General features: G+C 52.5%; 1 protein-coding gene across 1 annotated transcript; it reads left to right on the forward strand.

Annotated features, from left to right (window-relative positions):
• The first annotated feature begins 35 nt into the window (after window positions 1-35).
• LOC142923967 (vacuolar protein sorting-associated protein 53 homolog) lies at window positions 36-18281 on the forward strand. Its single transcript, XM_076065005.1, has 6 exons — window positions 36-326; window positions 5657-5776; window positions 6473-6551; window positions 8158-8301; window positions 13177-13319; window positions 17933-18281. The coding sequence occupies exons 1-6, from the start codon at window positions 298-300 to the stop codon at window positions 18249-18251; spliced, it is 834 nt and encodes a 277-aa protein (XP_075921120.1). The 5' UTR covers window positions 36-297; the 3' UTR covers window positions 18252-18281.
• Window positions 18282-22681: the final 4400 nt, after the last annotated feature.

A 22681-nucleotide genomic window follows, 5' to 3' on the forward strand; every position in this document is an offset into this window, starting at 1 on the left:
TTGTTGATGTTGTTGTTTTGTTGTTGTTTTGTTGTTGTTGATGTTGTTGTTGTTGATGTTGTTGTTTGTTGATGTTGTTGTTGAGGTTGTTGTAGTTGATGTTGTTGTTGATGTTGTTGTAGTTGATGTTGTTGTAGTTGATGTTGTTGTTGTGGATGTTGTTGATGTTGATGTTGACGTTGTTGATGATGTTGATGATGTTGTGTGTAGGTGAAAGAGATCACACGTGATATTAAACAGCTGGACCACGCCAAGCGTCACCTCACGACCTCCATCACCACTCTGAATCACCTCCACATGCTGGTGGGAGGCGTGGACTCGCTGGAGTGAGTGGACACTCGCTCAGACACTCACTCACTGAGACACTCACTGAGACACTCACTCACTCGCTGAGACACTCACTCACTCGCTCAGACACTCACTCAGACACTCAGACACTCACTCACTCGCTCAGACACTCACTCACTGAGACACTCGCTGAGACACTCGCTCAGACACTCACTCACTCGCTGAGACACTCGCTGAGACACTCACTGAGACACTTAGACACTCACTCACTCAGACACTCACTGAGACACTTGCTGAGACACTCGCTCAGACACTCACTCACTCGCTGAGACACTCAGACACTCACTCGCTCAGACACTCACTCAGACACTCACTCACTCACTCGCTGAGACACTCGCTCAGACACTCACTCGCTGAGACACTCACTGAGACACTCAGACACTCGCTCAGACACTCACTCACTCGCTGAGACACTCACTGAGACACTCACTGAGACACTCACTTGCTCAGACACTCACTCACTCACTCGCTGAGACACTCACTGAGACACTCAGACACTCACTCACTCACTCAGACACTCACTGAGACACTTGCTGAGACACTCGCTCAGACACTCACTCACTCGCTGAGACACTCACTCGCTCAGACACTCACTCAGACACTCACTCACTCACTCGCTGAGACACACGCTCAGACACTCACTCACTCACTCACTCGCTGAGACACTCGCTCAGACACTCACTCACTCGCTGAGACACTCACTCAGACACTCACTCACTCACTCGCTGAGACACTCGCTCAGACACTCACTCACTCGCTGAGACACTCACTCAGACACTCACTCACTCACTCGCTGAGACACTCGCTCAGACACTCACTCGCTGAGACACTCACTGAGACACTCAGACACTCGCTCAGACACTCACTCACTCACTCGCTGAGACACTCACTGAGACACTCACTCAGACACTCACTCACTCACTCGCTCAGACACTCACTCACTCGCTGAGACACTCACTGAGACACTCGCTCAGACACTCACTCAGACACTCACTCACTCACTCGCTCAGACACTCACTCGCTGAGACACTCACTGAGACACTCAGACACTCGCTCAGACACTCACTCACTCACTCAGACACTCACTGAGACACTCAGACACTCACTCAGACACTCACTCACTCGCTGAGACACTCACTCGCTGAGACACTCGCTCAGACACTCACTCACTCAGACACTCACTCACTCAGACACTCACTGAGACACTTACTGAGACACTCACTCAGAAACTCACTCGCTCAGACACTCACTCACTCACTCGCTGAGACACTCACTGAGACACTCAGACACTCGCTCAGACACTCACTCACTCGCTCAGACACTCACTCGCTCAGACACTCACTCACTCACTCGCTGAGACACTCAGACACTCACTCACTCAGACACTCACTGAGACACTCACTCACTCACTCGCTCAGACACTCACTCACTCACTCGCTGAGACACTCAGACATTCAATCGCTGAGACACTCACTCACTCACTCGCTGAGACACTCACTGAGACACTCAGACACTCACTCACTCACTCAGACACTCACTGAGACACTTGCTGAGATACTCGCTCAGACACTCACTCACTCGCTGAGACACTCAGACACTCACTCGCTCAGACACTCACTCAGACACTCACTCACTCACTCGCTGAGACACACGCTCAGACACTCACTCACTCACTCGCTGAGACACTCGCTCAGACACTCACTCACTCGCTGAGACACACACTCAGACACTCACTCACTCGCTGAGACACTCGCTCAGACACTCACTCGCTGAGACACTCACTGAGACACTCAGACACTCGCTCAGACACTCACTCACTCACTCGCTGAGACACTCACTGAGACACTCACTCAGACACTCACTCACTCACTCGCTCAGACACTCACTCACTCGCTGAGACACTCACTGAGACACTCGCTCAGACACTCACTCAGACACTCACTCACTCACTCGCTCAGACACTCACTCGCTGAGACACTCACTGAGACACTCAGACACTCGCTCAGACACTCACTCACTCACTCAGACACTCACTGAGACACTCAGACACTCGCTCAGACACTCACTCACTCGCTGAGACACTCACTCGCTGAGACACTCGCTCAGACACTCACTCACTCACTCAGACACTCACTCACTCAGACACTCACTGAGACACTCACTGAGACACTCACTCAGAAACTCACTCGCTCAGACACTCACTCACTCACTCGCTGAGACACTCACTGAGACACTCAGACACTCGCTCAGACACTCACTCACTCGCTCAGACACTCACTCGCTCAGACACTCACTCGCTCAAACACTCACTCACTCACTCGCTGAGACACTCGCTCAGACACTCACTCACTCGCTCAGACACTCACTCACTCACTCACTGAGACACTCACTCGCTGAGACACTCGCTCAGACACTCACTCACTCACTCAGACACTCACTCACTCACTCAGACACTCACTGAGACACTCACTCACTCAGACACTCACTGAGACACTCACTCGCTCAGACACTCACTGAGACACTCATTCACTCAGACACTCACTCACTCACTGAGACACTCACAGAGACACTCACTCACTCAGACACTCACTCAGACACTCACTCACTGAGACACTCACTCAGACACTCACTCACTGAGACACTCACTGAGACACTCACTTACTCAATGAGACACTCACTCGCTCAGACACTCACTCACTCGCTGAGACACTCACTGAGACACTCACTCACTCAGACACTCACTCAGACACGCACTCACTGAGACACTCACTCAGACACTCACTCACTCACTGAGACACTCACTCACTCACTGAGACACTCACTCACTGAGACACTCACTCGCTCAGACACTCACTCACTCACTCGCTCAGACACTCACTCGCTGAGACACTCACTGAGACACTCAGACACTCGCTCAGACACTCACTCACTGAGACACTCACTCGCTCAGACACTCACTCAGACACTCACTCACTCACTCGCTGAGACACTCACTGAGACACTCACTCGCTCAGACACTCACTCACTCACTGAGACACTCACTCGCTGAGACACTCACTGAGACACTCACTCGCTCAGACACTCACTCACTCGCTCAGACACTCACTGAGACACTCACTCGCTCAGACACTCACTCGCTTAGGCACTCACTCAGACACTCACTCACTCACTGAGACACTCACTCGCTCAGACACTTACTCACTCAGACACTCACTCAGACACTCACTCACTCAGATAATCACTCACTCAGACACTTACTCACTCAGACACTCACTCACTCACTCACTGAGACACTCACTCACTCAGACACTCACTCAGACACTCACTCACTGAGACACTCACTCGCTCAGACACTTACTCACTCAGACACTCACTCACTCAGACACTCACTCACTCAGACACTCACTCACTCACTGAGACACTCACTCGCTCAGACACTTACTCGCTCAGACACTCACTCACTCAGACACTCACTCACTCACTGAGACACTCACTCACTCAGACACTCACTCAGACACTCACTCACTCAGATAATCACTCACTCAGACACTCACTCACTCAGACACTCACTCACTCACTGAGACACTCACTCACTCAGACACTCACTCAGACACTCACTCACTGAGACACTCACTCTCTCAGACACTCACTCACTCAGACACTCACTCACTCACTCACTCACTGAGACACTCACTCAGACACTCACTCACTGAGACACTCACTCAGACACTCACTCACTCAGACACTCAATCAGACACTCACTCACTCGCTCAGACACTCACTCACTCAGACAATCACTCACTCAGACACTCACTCACTCAGACACTCACTCAAACACTCACTCAGACACTCACTCACTCACTCAGACACTCACTCAGACACTCACTCACTCACTCAGACACTCACTCAGACACTCACTCACTCAGACACTCACTCAGACACTCACTCACTCAGACACTCACTCAGACACTCACTCACTCACTCAGACACTCACTCACTCACTCAGACACTCACTCAGACACTCACTCACTCACTGAGACACTCACTCGCTCACAAATCCTTGAAAGATCTGGGCAGGGTCCGATCGGTGAGCTCCTCCGGCTGGCAAGGCTGCGATGGCTGGGTCATGTAGCCCGCATGCCCAGCCACCGCATGCCGAAACAGCTTTTGTTTGGCCGTATCTGTGTGTGTGTCTGTGTGTGTGTATCTGTGTGTGTGTATCTGTGTGTGTGTGTGTGTATCTGAGTGTGTGTGTGTATCTGTGTGTATCTGTGTGTGTGTCTGTGTGTATCTGTGTGTGTGTGTATCTGTGTGTATCTGTGTGTGTGTATCTGTGTATATCTGTGTGTGTGTATCTGTGTGTGTCTGTGTGTATCTGTGTCTCTGTGTGTATCTGTGTGTATCTGTGTGTGTGTGTATCTGTGTGTGTATCTGTGTGTGTGTATCTGTGTGTGTATCTGTGTGTATCTGTGTGTGTGTGTGTGTATCTGTGTGTGTGTGTGTGTATCTGTGTGTGTGTGTATCTGTGTGTGTGTGTATCTGTGTGTGTGTGTATCTGTGTGTGTGTGTATCTGTGTGTGTGTATCTGTGTGTGTATCTGTGTGTGTATCTGCGTGTGTATCTTTGTGTATCTGCAGGGCGCTGACTTGCAGGAGACAGTATGGCGATGTCCGTAACTTGCTGCACGGCGTTCTCAACGTGTCTGTGTCTGTGTGTGTGTGTCTGTGTGTGTGTGTGTGTATCTGTGTGTGTCTGTGTGTGTGTGTATCTGTGTGTGTGTGTATCTGTGTGTGTGTGTGTATCTGTGTGTGTGTGTGTATCTGTGTGTGTGTGTGTATCTGTGTGTGTGTGTGTGTATCTGTGTGTGTATCTGTGTGTGTGTATGTGTGTGTGTATCTGTGTGTGTATCTGTGTGTGTATCTGTGTGTGTGTATGTGTGTGTGTATATCTGTGTGTGTCTGTGTGTGTGTGTATCTGTGTGTGTGTGTGTATCTGTGTGTGTGTGTATCTGTGTGTGTATCTGTGTGTGTGTGTGTGTGTGTATCTGTGTGTGTGTGTGTGTATCTGTGTGTGTATCTGTGTGTGTGTATGTGTGTGTGTATCTGTGTGTGTATGTGTGTGTGTGTGTATGTGTGTGTGTATCTGTGTGTGTGTGTGTGTATCTCTGTGTGTATCTGTGTGTGTGTGTGTGTATCTCTGTGTGTATCTGTGTGTATTTGTGTGTGTGTATCTCTGTGTGTATCTGTGTGTATTTGTGTGTGTGTATCTGTGTGTGTACCTGTGTGTGTGTATCTTTGTGTATCTGCAGGGCGCTGACTTGCAGGAGACAGTATGGCGATGTCCGTAACTTGCTGCACGGCGTTCTCAACGTCCTGGACCACTTCCACAAGTACACCGCCGTGCCCCAGATCCGGCAGCTGGACGAGCGGTGAGCGGCCAGCCACAATCAGCACTCACGGCACACCGGGAGGGGTGTGGTGGTGATGGTGGGGGTGGTGGTGGTGGTGGTGGTGGTGATGGTGGTGGTGACGGTGCGGGTGGTGGTGGTGGTGACGGTGGTGGTGATGGTGGTGGTGATGGTGGTGGTGACGGTGCAGGTGGTGGTGGTGGTGGTGACGGTGGTGGTGGTGGTGGTGATGACGGTGGAGGTGGTGGTGGTGGTGGTGATGGTGGTTGTGATGGTGGTGGTGGTGATGACGGTGGTGGTGATGGTGGTGGTGGTGGTGATGGTGGTGGTGGTGATGGTGGTGGTGGTGGTGGTGGTGATGGTGGTGATGGTGATGATGTTGTTGGTGATGATGATGGTGGTGGTGATGGTGGTGGTGATGGTGGTGATGATGGTGGTGATGATGGTGATGATGTTCTTGGTGATGGTGATGTTGTTGTTGTTGGTGATGATGATGGTGTTGATGATGGTGGTGGTGGTGATGATGGTGTTGATGATGATGGTGTTGACAACAGTGCTTGCCCCTACAGTCTGTGAAGGCTACACGGGGGATCTTTGTGCGAGAGTGTTCCAGTTTGTTGCCACTGCTACCCACTACTGAGAGCACTTGGCCCCTACAGCCCTGTGTTAGGCTACCTGGGGGACCTGTACTTGTACCTGTGCCTGTGCGTGTCTCAGGGTGCGGGCTGTGCAGTCGGAGCTGGGAACCCAGATCCTGAACGACTTTGAAGAAGCATTCCCCTCTCATGGTGGAAAGGTAGCATCACCACTCACCCACCACTCACCCACCACTCACCACTCGCTCACCACTCACTCACCCATTCACCACTCACCCACCACTCACCACTCGCTCACCACTCACCCAGCCACTCACTCACTCAGCCACTCACTCACCACTCGCTCACCACTCGCTCACCACTAACCCACCACTCACCCACCACTCACCACTCGCTCACCACTTGCTCACTCAGCCACTCACTCACTTACCCAGCCACTCACTCACCATTCGCTCACCACTCGCTCACTCACCCACCACTCACCACTCACCCACCACTCACCCACCACTCACTCACCACTCGCTAACTCAGCCACTCACTCAGCTACTCACTCACCCACTCGCTCACTCAGCCACTCACCCACCACTCGCTCACCACTCACCACTTGCTCACCACTCACACTCCACTCGCTCACTCAGCCACTCACTCACTCACTCACCACTCGCTCACTCACCACTCGCTCACTCACCACTCGCTCACTCACCCACTCACCCACCCACTCACTCACCCACCCTCCCTCACCCACCCTCCCACCCACCCTCCCACCCACCCACCCACCCTCCCACCCTCCTACCCACCCACCCACCCTCCCACCCACCCACCCACCCTCCCACCCACCCACCCACCCACCCACCCACCCACCCACCCACCCACCCACCCACCCACCCACCCTCCCACCCACCCACCCACCCTCCCACCCACCCACCCACCCTCCCACCCACCCACCCTCCCACTCACCCACCCTCCCACCCACCCACCCTCCCACTCACCCACCCTCCCACTCACCCACCCTCGCACTCACCCACCCACCCACCCACTCACCCACTCACTCACTCACCCACCCACTCACTCACCCTCCCACTCACCCACTCACCCACCCACCCACCATCCCACCCACTCACCCACTCATCCACCCACACACCCACCCACCCACTCACCCACCATCCCACTCACCCACCCACACACCCACCCACCATCCCACCCACCCACCCTCCCACCCACCCACCTGCTCACTCACTCACTCACCCACCCACCCACCCACTCACCCACCCACTCACCCACCTACGCACCCACCCACCCTCCCACCCTCCCACCCACCCTCCCACCCACCCACCCACCCTCCCACCCACCCTCCCACCCACCCACCCTCCCACCCACCCTCCCACCCACCCACCCACCCTCCCACCCACCCTCCCACCCACCCTCCCACCCACCCACCCACCCTCCCACCCAACCTCCCACACACTCACCCACTCACCCACCCACCCACCCACTCACCCACCCACTCACCCTCCCACACACTCACCCACCCACTCACCCTCCCAGCCACCCACTCACCCACCCACCCACCCACTCACCCTCCCTCCCACCCACTCACCCACCCACCCACCCTCCCACTCACCCACCCTCCCACCCTCCCACCCACCCACCCTCCCACCCACCCACCCTCCCACCCACCCACTCACCCACCCACCCACTCACCCACCCACTCACCCACCCACTCACCCACCCACCCACCCACTCACCCACCCACCCACTCACCCACCCACTCACCCACCCACCCACCCACCTGCTGTGTCTCTACAGCGCCCAGCTGGTCCCAGTTTGGTGCTCCGTGATGCGTGCCTGGTGGCGGACATTCTGGACTCGCGCGTCCGCTCCGACATCATCCGCAAGTTCATCACACAGCACCTCTCTGAGTATCTCCTCCTGTTCCAGGAGAACCAGGACGTATGTCACACACACACACACAGACACACACACACACAGACACACACACACACAGACACACACACACAGACACACACACACAGACACACACACACACAGACACAGACACACACAGACACACACACACAGACACACACAGACACACACACAGACACACACACACACAGACACACAGACACACAGACACACAGACACACAGACACAGATACACACAGACACAGATACACACACAGACACACACACAGACACACACACAGACACACACACACACACAGACACACACACACACACACAGACACACACACACACAGACACACACAGACACACACACACAGACACACACACACACACAGACACACACACACACACACAGATACACACACAGACACACACACAGATACACACACATATACTCAGACACATACACAGACAGACACAGACACACACAGACACACACAGACACACACACACAGACACACACAGACACACACACACAGACACACACACACACAGACACACACACACAGACACACATACACACACACACACCGATACACACACAGATACACACACACACCGATACACACACCGATACACACACAGATACACACACACAGATACACACACACACACAGATACACACAGATACACACACACACACAGACACAGACACACACACACACACAGATACACACACATATACTCAGACACATACACAGACACACAGACAGACACACACACACACAGACACACACACACAGACACATACACACACGTAGACACACACACACATACATAGACACACACAGACACACACACACACACACAGACACACACACAGACACACACACACAGACACACACACACAGACAGACACACAGATACACACACACACACAGACACACAGATACACACACACACACAGACACACACAGATACACACACACACAGACACACACAGACACACACAGACTCAAACACACACGTACAGACACACAGACACACACAGACACACACAGACACACACAGACACACACAGACACACACAGACAAAGACAAAGATCCCCCGTATAGCCTGAACAGACTGTAGGGGCAAGTGCTGTTAGCGAGCACCTATGAAGGCCGGAACGGTACACGAGGGGGTGGGTGGCCAGCACCACGCCCGACCGCCTTTGTCTCCCTAGTGGCAATGTTTACACACCGCACCAGGTACTCATTTTGAGGCTGAGTCGACCTAGGGGAGGCCCGGGACCGGTTCAGATAATCGTCACTGGTGTTGGCCGTGAGCGGGAATCGAACCTGGGTCGCCAGGTTCATAGCGCAGCGCGCTAACCGCTACACTATCACTCCCCACAACACCCCACAACACACAGACACACACACACAGACACACACACACAGACACACACACACAGACACACACACACAGACACACACACACAGACACACACACAGACACACACAGACACACACACACACAGACACACACACACACACAGACACACACACAGACACACACACACAGACACACACGTAGACACACACACATACATAGACACACACATAGACACAGACACAGACACACACACAGATACACACAGACACACACAGACACACAGACACGTAGACACACACACACAGACACGTAGACACACACACACAGACACGTAGACACACACACATACATAGACACACACATAGACACACACACAGACACACACACACATATACACACAGACACGCACAGACACACAGACACGTAAACACACACACAGACACAGACACACACATAGACACACACACACACACATAGACACACACACAGGTACACACACACAGATACACACACACATAGACACATACACACAGACACACACACACACACGTAGACACACACATACACACAACAACAACAACAACAACAACAACCGCCATTCGCCACTAAGTGGCGGTGACGTCACCACGACGCTTGTGCCAGGCTATGTGCACCCTGAGGCCACGTGAAGTGTCGAACGCCCGCTGGCAGGAGGTCACGGGGCAGACCCAGGTGCCACGGGTCGACTGACTGAGATGACTGGCTGATGCACCACCTGTGCCCCCTACTGTGCCAACCTGCTGTGCTTTAGCCACCCGACGCTCCGCACGTTGTTGTGAGCGTCGCTCCTCCGCCCTCCGTTGTTGTTGGAGGGCGACTGCCTCCAACTGCCCAGTAGCATCCTTCACGAGCCTCCTCCACAGAGTCCGATCTTGACACCGCTGGTACCAGTCATCGGCAAGTCCACTCAGCTCCACGTCCTCCTGTACCACATCACTCCATCTCTTCTCTAGCCCGTGCCGCGCCCGCTTAGCCCCCTCAATCCGGCCAAACAAAAGCTGTTTCGGCATGCGGTGGCTGGGCATGCGGGCTACATGACCCAGCCATCGCAGCCTTGCCTGCCGGAGGAGCTCACCGATGGGACCCTGACCAGATCTTTCAAGGATTTGTGAGCTCCTCACACAATCCAGCCTGCAGGTTAAACCCAGGATGGATCGTAGGCAGGCCAGCCTAAATGTTTCTTACCGGCGAAGATGTTCCATTAGGGGGGGTCCATGTTTCGCAAGCGTAGAGAAGGGAGGGAATGACCGTGGCCGAGAAGACCTGAAGCTTAGTGCGGAGCGACAGACCAGGTAGCTTCCACACAGCGTTACGCAACCGATGAAAAGATATTGCCGCTCGACTGATTCGGAGTGAGACCTCTGCTGTTAAACTGGAGCCAGTCATAAGCACACTGCCCAGGTATGAGAAACTCTCCACTCTCTCCACAACTGCCCTATCACCGATTGGGAGTTGTGGGGGTGGAGTGTCCGATGGTACAAAATACCCAGGCAGGTGCTTAGTTTTGGTGGGGCTGATGGTAAGGCCCCACCTCTTAGTGGCACGCTCCAGTCTCAGCAGCAGCGTCTCCAACTCCTCCTCTAACTGAGCAGCTATTACCAAATCATCAGCATACATAACGTGGTTGAGCAATAGGGAGCCATCCCTTGACCGCACCCGGGCATCGATCAGCCTCCCATTATATCTGTACCATATGGAGATTCCCCCGGTACAGCTATTGAAGGCTTCACGAACTACGTGGTCAAAATAGATGTTAAATAATGTGGGAGCCAGAGGACATCCCTGTCGCACCCCAAGGTGTACAGGGAATGGCTCTGACTCCCAGCCACGTAGTTTTACTCGGGCCTGCTCACCATCATGAAGGTCCTTAATGATCGTGAGCAGAGGGTCAGGTACTCCAAAAGCACGAAGAACGACCCAGAGCCCAGGCCTACTGATGGTATCATAGGCCTTGGGCATGCGGGCTACATGACCCAGCCATTGCAGCCTTGCCCGCCGGAGGAGCTCACCGATGGGACCCTGCCCAGATCTTTCAAGGATTTGTGAGCTCCTCACACAATCCAGTCTGGTTAAACCCAGGATGGATCGTAGGCAGGCTAGCCTAAATGTTTCTAACCGGCGAAGATGTTCCATTAGGGGGGTCCACGTTTCGCAAGCGTAGAGAAGGGAGGGAATGACCGTGGCCGAGAAGACCTGAAGCTTAGTGCGGAGCGACAGACCAGGTAGCTTCCACACAGCGTTACGCAACCGATGAAAAGATATTGCCGCTCGACTGATTCGGAGTGAAACCTCAGCCGGTGGCATGGGTTTGGCTGATTGAGATGACCGAGATGATTGATCAATGCACCACCATCCGTGTCCCCTACTGCGCGCAAATACAAAGACAAAGATCCCCCGTGTAGCCTGTGACAGACTGTAGGGGCAAGTGCTGTTAGCGAGCACCTATGAAGGCCGGAACGGTACACGAGGGGGTGGGTGGCCAGCAACCACGCCCGGCCGCCTTTGTCTCCCCAGTGGCGATGTTTACTACTACACACCACCCACCCACTCACCAACCCATCCACTCGCCAACCCACTCACCCACCCACTCACCCACTCACCCACCCACCCACTCACCCACTCACTCACCCACTCACCCACTCACTCACCCACTCACCTACCCACTCACCCACTCACCCACTCACTCACCCACTCACCTACCCACTCACTCACCCACCCACTCACCCAGCCACCACCTACCCACCCACTCACCCACTCACCCACCCACTCACCCACCCACCCACTCACCCACCCACTCACCCACTCACCCACTCACTCACCCACTCACCTACCCACTCACCCACTCACCCACTCACTCACCCACTCACCTACCCACTCACTCACCCACCCACTCACCCACCCACCACCTACCCACTCACTCACCCACCCACTCACCCACTCACCCACTCACTCACCCACTCACCTACTCACCCACTCACTCACCCACCCACTCACCCACTCACTCACCCACCCACCACCTACCCACTCACTCACCCACCCACTCACCCACTCACTCACTCACCCACTCACTCACCCACTCACTCACCCACTCACCCACCCAGCCACTCACTCACTCACCCACCCACTCACTCCCCCACCCACTCACCCACTCACCCACTCACTCACCCACTCACCCACCCACTCCCCCACCCACTCACTCACCCACTCACCCACTCACCCACTCACCCACTCACCCACCCACTCACCAACCCACTCACCCACTCACCCACTCACCCACCCACCCACCCACTCACCCACTCACTCACTCACCCACTCACTCACTCACCCACCCACTCACCCACTCACTCACCCACTCACTCACCCACTCACCCACTCACCCACCCACCCACTCACCCACTCACCCACCCACCCACTCACCCACTCACTCACCCACCCACTCACTCACCCACCCACCCACCCACTCACCCACCCACCCACCACCCACCCACCCACCCCTGTAGGTGGCGTGGCTGGACAAGATTGACCGCCGCTATGCGTGGGCTAAGCGTCAGCTGCTGGAGTATGAGGAGAAGTACGGACGGCTCTTCCCTCTCCACTGGGCCATGCCCGAGCGCATTGCCCTGCAGTTCTGTAGCATCACACGGTGAGCCGCTCACCCGCACGCTCACCCTCTCACTCACTCACCCACACGCTCACCCGCTCACTCACTCGCACGCTCACTCACCCACCCACCCACCCACCCACACGCTCACTCACTCACTCACACACTCATACACTCACTCACACACTCACTCGCACACTCACCCACACACTCACCCACTCACTCACCCAACCACACACCCACACACCCACCCACTCACCCACCCCCTCACCCACTCACCTACTCACCCACCCACCCACCCCCTCACTCACCCACTCACCCTCTCACTCACCCACCCACCCACTCATTCACCCACTCACCCACTCACTCACCCACTCACTCACTCACCCACTCACTCACTCACCCACACACTCACCCACACACCCCCTCACCCACCCACTCACTCACCCACTCACTCACCCACTCACCCACCCACTCACCCCCTCACTCACCCACACACCCACTCACTCACTCACCCACTCACCCCCTCACTCACTCACTCACCCACCCCCTCACCCACCCACCCACTCACCCACTCACCCACCCCCTCACCCACTCACCCACTCACTCACTCACCCACTCACTCACCCACCCACACACCCACTCACCCACTCACTCACTCACCCACACACTCACTCACTCACCCACTCACTCACTCACTTACTCACTCACTCACTCACACGCTCACTCACTCACTCGCACGCTCACACACTCACTCACTCACCCACTCACACACTCACTCACTCACTCACCCACCCACACACTCACCCACCCACACACCCACCCACACACTCACCCACCCACACACCCACCCACACACTCACCCACACACTCACCCGCATGCTCACACACACACTCACCCGCACGCTCACACACACACTCACTCGCACGCTCACACACTCACTCACCCACACGCTTACTCACTCACCCACTCACTCACTCACTTACTCACTCACTCACTCACCCACTCACACACTCACTCACACGCTCACTCACTCACTCGCACGCTCACACACTCACTCACTCACTCACCCACTCACACACTCACTCACTCACTCACCCACACGCTTACTCACTCACACACTCACCCTCTCACACGCTCACTCACTCACCCACCCACCCACCCACACGCTCACTCACTCACACACTCATACACTCACTCACACACTCACACACATGCTCACCCACTCACACTCACTCACCCACTCACTCGCACACTCACCCACACACTCACCCACACACTCAGTCACCCACCCACACACTCACCCACCCACACACTCACCCACACACTCACCCACCCACACACTCACCCACCCACACACCCACCCACACACTCACCCACACACTCACCCACACACTCACTCACTCACCCACACACTCACCCACACACTCACCCACCCACACACTCACTCACCCACCCACACACTCACCCACCCACACACTCACTCACCCGCACACTCACTCACACACTCACCCACCCACACACTCACTCACACACTCACACACTCACTCACCCGCACACTCACTCACCCGCACACTCACTCACACACTCACCCACACGCTCACTCACTCACACACTCACTCACCCGCACACTCACTCACTCACCCACTCACACACTCACCCACACACTCACCCACCCACACACTCACCCACCCACACACCCACCCACACACTCACCCACACACTCACCCACACACTCACTCACTCACCCACACACTCACCCACCCACACACTCACCCACCCACACACCCACCCACACACTCACCCACCCACACACCCACCCACACACTCACCCACACACTCACCCACCCACCCACACGCTCACTCACACATTCGCTCACCCACCCACCTCTGGGTGTGGCTCTTCTTCTGAACAAGAAAATGACGAGAAAAAAAATGGATCTTCAGCTCTTGCTACTGCAGGACTTCCTCGTTGGTTCTCTCGGTGAAGTCCACCTACTAAGACAAAGTAATAAATTAAATAACAGCATTCCACGTTTTGATTGCAGCACAGGTGTGGGAAGCTGAAAGCCCCAGGCTACTTTGGGCTCGCCTTCCCATCAACCGGAGGCGAGGATTGGTGGTCGTGGTTACTTGTGCCCCCACCGAAGACGAACATCCGTGGAGGGATGCAGGCAAAGCCGATGAGTCGGATGCCTTCTATGACCTCCTGTCACAGGTGCTGGCTAAAGTGGCCCCTCGGGATAGAGTCATCTTGTTGGGTGACTTCAATGCCCGAGTTGGTCATGATGCTGGGACCTGGTCTGGGGTGATTGGAGGGCATGGGCCGGATCAGCTCAATAACAACGGCAGGAGGCTGCTAGATTTTTGTGCAGCCCATGGGCTTGTAATTACCGACACGCTGTTCCGGCATCGGCGCATCCACACAACATCATGGATGCATGCCGGGTCCAAGCAAGAACATCTGCTGGACTACATAGTGACAGACCAGCAGATGCGAGCCCATGTCCTTGACACCAGGATCTACCGTGGAGCTGATCTGCCCTCTGACCATCGACTAGTCATCTGTAAGATGTGCCTGCCATTCTTCCACTCCGGTGGTGGGTGTACACCCAGGACCCCATTCCAACCTAAAGTGGCCTGGTCTCAGTTATCTGATGGAAGTTGCGAGCGAGAATTTCATCATCGCTTGCGGCTGGGGTTGGCATCCTCCCAGACACCTCCTGATGTCGAGGGTAAATGGGCGAGGTTTAGGACTGTGACCCATGCAGCTGCAATGGCTGCTTTGGGTACGCGGTCCAGACCTCCCCAGAGACCCTGGCTGACAGAGGAGGTGTTCAGGATGGTTGAGAAAAAGCGACAGGCCCACTGTCATCGGCTACAGAATCCCACGTCAGAGAATGAGGTGGCTTACCGCAGCCTTCGCTCGGAGGTTCGGAGAGCCGTGAGGCGCTGCAAGGACGGGTGGTGGCCGCGGGTGGCTGAGGAGATGGAGTCTGCCTCAGTGGCCCGCGATCACAAATCCCTATTTAACTCCATCAAAAAAGTAACCTGCAGCGCCACACCTATTACCATCATTAGGGGAAAAAACGGTGATCCAATCTCCGACCCCCAGGAACAGGTTTGCAGATTTGCTGAGCATTTCTGTGAGGTCCTGGGGGAGGGGAAATCCCTCAGCCAGGAAAACATCGTGGCACAAAGTGAGGATGACCCTGCTGAGGCTGCGGTGCCTCAAATATTGGAAGAAAAAGTCACCCCCTGTGAGTGGCTGGCTGAGGTGCCATCTGTTGAGGAAGTACTGAAGGCGATCCGGAGTCTAAGACCAGGAAAGGCAGCGGGCAGAGATGATCTCCCAAGCGAAATGCTGAGGGAGGGTGGCGTTTGTGCACAGACTGCCCTATATGACATCATAACAACAGTCTGGACCACTGGACGGGTTCTGCAGGATTGGAAGGATGCCCTGGTGGTCCCCCTCTTTAAGAAGGGGGACCGCACAGACTGTAACAACTACAAGGGGCATCTCACTCCTCAGTGTGCCGGGAAAGGTCCTGGCAAGGATTATTCAACATCGCCTTGCCAGGCACGCTGAATAGAGGCTTGCGGAGCCCCAATGCGGTTTCAGGAAAGGGCGGTCCTGCACAGATGCCATATTTGGAGCGTGCCACTAAGAGATGGGGCCTTACCATCAGCCCCACCAAAACTAAGCCTGTGTATTTTGTACCATCGGACACTCCACCCCCACAACTCCCAATCAGTGATGGGGCAGTTGTGGAGAGAGTGGAGAGTTTCCCATACCTGGGCAGTGTGCTCATGACCGGCTCCGGTTTAACAGCAGAGGTCTCACTCCGAATCAGTCGAGCGGCAATATCTTTTCATCGGTTGCGTAACGCTGTGTGGAAGCTTCCTGGTCTGTCGCTCCACATGAAGCTTCAGGTCTTCTCGGCCACGGTCATTCCCTCCCTTCTCTACGCTTGCGAAACGTGGACCCCCCTAATGGAACATCTTCGCCGGTTATAAACATTTAGGCTGGCCTGCCTACGATCCATCCTCGGTTTAACCAGACTGGATTGTGTGAGGAGCTCACAAATCCTTGAAAGATCTGGGCAAGGTCCCATCGGCGAGCTCCTCCGGCGGGCAAGGCTGCGATGGCTGGGTCATGTAGCCCGCATGCCCCAGCCACCGCATGCCGAAACAGCTTTTGTTCGGCCGGATTGAGGGGGCTAAGCGGGCGCGGCACGGGCTAGAGAAGAGATGGAGTGATGTGGTACAGGAGGACGTGGAGCTGAGTGGACTTACCGATGACCGGTACCAGCGGTGTCAAGATCGGCCTCTGCGGAGGAGGCTCGTGAAGGACGCTGCTACTGGGCAGTTGGAGGCAGTCGCCCTCCAACAACAACAACGGAGGGCGGAGGAGCGACGCTCACAACAACGAGCCGAGCGCCGGGTGGCTAAAGCACAGCAGGTTGGCACAGTAAGGGGGGCACAGGTGGTGCACCAGCCAGTAGTCATCTCAAGTCAGTCGACCCGTGGCACCTGCTGGGTCTGCCCCGTGACCTCCTGCCAGCGGGCGTTCGACACTTCACGTGGCGGCCTCGGGGTGCACCTAGCCTGGCACAAGCGTCGTCGTCGTTGACGTCGTTGTCGTTGTTGGTAGGAGTGAGTTGGCACGCTTGATGCGGGCGCGCTCCGGGGATCTGGAGGTGAAGCTGCTGCTGTTTGCCATCCGGCGCACGGCGGCGTTTGAGGCGTTGCTGGCTCAGCGATTCAGCGGGAGCACGCTGGTGACAGGTCCACAGGTGGGGAGCTCGGTCAGTCAGTTAGTCAGTCAGTTAGTCAGTCAGTTAGTCAGTCAGTTAGTCAGTCAGTTAGTCAGTCAGTTAGTCAGTCAGTTAGTCAGTCAGTTAGTCAGTCAGTTAGTCAGTCAGTTAGTCAGTCAGTTAGTTAGTCAGTTAGTTAGTCAGTCAGTCAGTTAGTTAGTCAGTCACTCAGTTAGTCAGTCAGTCACTCAGTCAGTTAGTCAGTCAGTTAGTTAGTCACTCAGTTAGTCACTCAGTTAGTCAGTCAGTTAGTTAGTCAGTTAGTCAGTTAGTCAGTCAGTCACTCAGTCACTCAGTCAGTTAGTCAGTTAGTTAGTTAGTCAGTTAGTCAGTTAGTCAGTCACTCAGTTAGTCAGTCAGTCACTCAGTCAGTCAGTCAGTTAGTCAGTTAGTCAGTTAGTCAGTCAGTTAGTTAGTCAGTCACTCAGTTAGTCAGTTAGTCACTCAGTTAGTCAGTCAGTTAGTCAGTCAGTTAGTTAGTTAGTCAGTCAGTTAGTTAGTTAGTCAGTCACTCAGTTAGTCAGTCAGTTAGTCAGTCAGTTAGTTAGTTAGTCAGTTAGTTAGTTAGTTAGTTAGTCAGTTAGTTAGTTAGTCAGTTAGTCAGTTAGTTAGTCAGTTAGTCAGTCAGTCAGTCAGTTAGTCAGTCAGTTAGTCAGTCAGTTAGTCAGTCAGTCACTCAGTCAGTCAGTTAGTCAGTTAGTTAGTTAGTCAGTCAGTCAGTCAGTCAGTTAGTTAGTCAGTCACTCAGTTAGTCACTCAGTTAGTCAGTCAGTCAGTTAGTCAGTCAGTCAGTCAGTTAGTCAGTCACTCAGTTAGGCAGTCAGTCAGTTAGTCAGTTAGTCAGTCAGTCAGTTAGTTAGTCAGTCAGTTACTTAGTCAGTCAGTTAGTCACTCAGTTAGTTAGTTAGTCAGTCAGTTAGTTAGTTAGTCAGTCACTCAGTCAGTCACTCAGTCAGTTAGTCAGTTAGTCAGTCAGTTAGTCACTCAGTCAGTCAGTTAGTTAGTCAGTCAGTCAGTCACTCAGTCAGTTAGTCAGTCAGTTAGTCACTCAGTCAGTCACTCGGTCACTCAGTCAGTCAGTTAGTTAGTTAGTTAGTCAGTTAGTCAGTTAGTTAGTTAGTTAGTCAGTCAGTTAGTCAGTCAGTCAGTCAGTCAGTCACTCAGTCAGTCACTCGGTCACTCAGTCAGTCAGTTAGTTAGTTAGTTAGTCAGTTAGTCAGTCAGTTAGTTAGTTAGTTAGTCAGTCAGTTAGTCAGTCACTCAGTCAGTCAGTCAGTTAGTTAGTCAGTTAGTCACTCAGTTAGTCAGTCAATTAGTCAGTCAGTCACTCAGTTAGTTAGTCAGTCAGTCAGTTAGTCAGTTAGTTAGTTAGTCACTCAGTCAGTTAGTCACTCAGTCACTCAGTTAGTCACTCAGTTAGTCAGTCAGTTAGTTAGTCAGTTAGTCAGTCAGTTAGTCAGTCAGTTAGTCAGTTAGTCAGTTAGTCAGTCAGTTAGTCAGTTAGTTAGTCAGTCAGTCAGTCACTCAGTTAGTTAGTCACTCAGTCAGTCAGTTAGTTAGTCAGTTAGTTAGTTAGTCAGTCAGTTAGTTAGTCACTCAGTCACTCAGTTAGTCACTCAGTTAGTCAGTCAGTTAGTTAGTCAGTTAGTCAGTCAGTTAGTCAGTCAGTTAGTCAGTTAGTCAGTCAGTCAGTTAGTTAGTCAGTTAGTCAGTCAGTTAGTCAGTTAGTTAGTTACTTAGTCAGTTAGTTAGTCAGTCAGTTAGTCAGTCAGTCAGTTAGTCAGTTAGTCACTCAGTTAGTCAGTCAGTTAGTCAGTTAGTCAGTCAGTTAGTTAGTCAGTTAGTCACTCAGTTAGTTAGTCAGTCAGTTAGTCAGTCAGTCAGTTAGTCACTCAGTTAGTTAGTCACTCAGTTAGTTAGTCAGTCAGTTAGTCAGTTAGTCAGTTAGTTAGTCACTCAGTTAGTCACTCAGTCAGTCAGTCAGTCACTCAGTCAGTCAGTTAGTTAGTCAGTTAGTCAGTTAGTCAGTCAGTCACTCAGTCAGTCACTCAGTCAGTCAGTCAGTCACTCAGTCAGTCACTCAGTCAGTCAGTCAGTTAGTTAGTCAGTTAGTCAGTTAGTTAGTCAGTTAGTTAGTCACTCAGTCAGTCAGTTAGTTAGTCAGTCAGTTAGTCAGTCAGTCAGTTACTCAGTCAGTCAGTTAGTTAGTCAGTTAGTCAGTTAGTTAGTCAGTTAGTTAGTCAGTTAGTCAGTCAGTCACTCAGTCAGTTAGTTAGTCAGTCAGTTAGTCAGTCAGTTAGTTAGTCAGTTAGTCAGTCAGTCAGTTAGTCACTCAGTCAGTCACTCAGTCAGTCACTCAGTTAGTCACTCAGTTAGTCACTCAGTCAGTCAGTTAGTTAGTCACTCAGTCAGTCACTCAGTCAGTCAGTTAGTCAGTCAGTCAGTCAGTCAGTTAGTTAGTTAGTCAGTTAGTCAGTTAGTCAGTCAGTTAGTTAGTTAGTCAGTTAGTCAGTCAGTCAGTTAGTCACTCAGTCAGTTAGTCAGTCAGTTAGTCACTCAGTCAGTTAGTTAGTCAGTCAGTCAGTCAGTTAGTCAGTCAGTTAGTTAGTTAGTCAGTTAGTCAGTCAGTTAGTTAGTTAGTCAGTCAGTCAGTCAGTTAGTCAGTTAGTTAGTCAGTCAGTTAGTCAGTCAGTCAGTCAGTCACTCAGTCAGTCAGTCAGTCGGTTAGTTAGTTAGTCAGTTAGTCAGTCAGTCAGTTAGTCACTCAGTCAGTCACTCAGTCAGTCACTCAGTCACTCAGTCAGTCAGTCAGTCAGTTAGTTAGTCAGTTAGTCAGTTAGTTAGTCAGTTAGTTAGTCACTCAGTCAGTCAGTTAGTTAGTCAGTCAGTTAGTCAGTCAGTCAGTTACTCAGTCAGTCAGTTAGTTAGTCAGTTAGTCAGTTAGTTAGTCAGTTAGTTAGTCAGTCAGTTAGTCAGTCAGTCACTCAGTCAGTTAGTTAGTCAGTCAGTTAGTCAGTCAGTTAGTTAGTCAGTTAGTCAGTCAGTCAGTTAGTCACTCAGTCAGTCACTCAGTCAGTCACTCAGTTAGTCACTCAGTTAGTCACTCAGTCAGTCAGTTAGTTAGTCACTCAGTCAGTCACTCAGTCAGTTAGTCAGTCAGTCAGTCAGTTAGTCAGTCAGTCAGTCAGTTAGTTAGTTAGTCAGTTAGTCAGTCAGTTAGTTAGTTAGTCAGTTAGTCAGTCAGTCAGTTAGTCACTCAGTCAGTTAGTCAGTCAGTTAGTCACTCAGTCAGTTAGTTAGTCAGTCAGTCAGTCAGTTAGTCACTCAGTTAGTTAGTCAGTCAGTTAGTCAGTCAGTCAGTCACTCAGTCAGTCAGTCAGTCGGTTAGTTAGTTAGTCAGTTAGTCAGTCAGTCAGTTAGTCACTCAGTCAGTCACTCAGTCAGTCACTCAGTCAGTCAGTCAGTCAGTCAGTTAGTTAGTCAGTTAGTTAGTCAGTTAGTCACTCAGTCAGTCAGTTAGTTAGTCAGTCAGTTAGTCAGTCAGTCAGTTACTCAGTCAGTCAGTTAGTTAGTCAGTTAGTCAGTTAGTTAGTCAGTTAGTCAGTCAGTTAGTCAGTCAGTCAGTCACTCAGTCAGTTAGTTAGTTAGTCAGTCAGTTAGTCAGTCAGTTAGTTAGTTAGTCAGTTAGTCAGTCAGTCAGTTAGTCACTCAGTCAGTCACTCAGTCAGTCACTCAGTTAGTCACTCAGTTAGTCACTCAGTCAGTCAGTTAGTTAGTCACTCAGTCAGTCACTCAGTCAGTCAGTTAGTCAGTCAGTCAGTCAGTTAGTCAGTTAGTCAGTCAGTTAGTTAGTTAGTCAGTTAGTCAGTCAGTTAGTTAGTTAGTCAGTTAGTCAGTCAGTCAGTTAGTCACTCAGTCAGTTAGTTAGTCAGTCAGTCAGTCAGTTAGTCACTCAGTTAGTTAGTCAGTCAGTTAGTCAGTCAGTCAGTCAGTCACTCAGTCAGTCAGTCAGTCGGTTAGTTAGTTAGTCAGTTAGTCAGTCAGTCAGTTAGTCACTCAGTCAGTCACTCAGTCAGTCACTCAGTTAGTCACTCAGTCAGTCACTCAGTCAGTCAGTTAGTCAGTCAGTTAGTCAGTTAGTCAGTCAGTCAGTTAGTTAGTTAGTCAGTTAGTCAGTCAGTTAGTTAGTTAGTCAGTTAGTCAGTCAGTTAGTCACTCAGTCAGTTAGTTAGTCAGTCAGTTAGTCACTCAGTCAGTTAGTTAGTCAGTTAGTCAGTCAGTCAGTTAGTCAGTCAGTCAGTCAGTTAGTCAGTCAGTTAGTTAGTTAGTCAGTTAGTCAGTCAGTCAGTTAGTCAGTCAGTCAGTTAGTTAGTCAGTGAGTTAGTTAGTTAGTCAGTTAGTCAGTCAGTCAGTTAGTCACTCAGTCAGTTAGTTAGTCAGTCAGTTAGTCACTCAGTCAGTTAGTTAGTCAGTTAGTCAGTCAGTTAGTCAGTCAGTCAGTTAGTCAGTCAGTCAGTCAGTTAGTTAGTTAGTCAGTTAGTCAGTCAGTTAGTTAGTTAGTCAGTCAGTCAGTTAGTCACTCAGTT

The sequence above is a fragment of the Petromyzon marinus genome, unplaced genomic scaffold, assembly GCF_048934315.1.
Source record: "Petromyzon marinus isolate PM22_M1 ecotype Great Lakes invasive population unplaced genomic scaffold, UKy_Petmar_22M1.pri1.0 PM_Scaffold_98, whole genome shotgun sequence".
Lineage (NCBI taxonomy): Eukaryota > Metazoa > Chordata > Hyperoartia > Petromyzontiformes > Petromyzontidae > Petromyzon > Petromyzon marinus.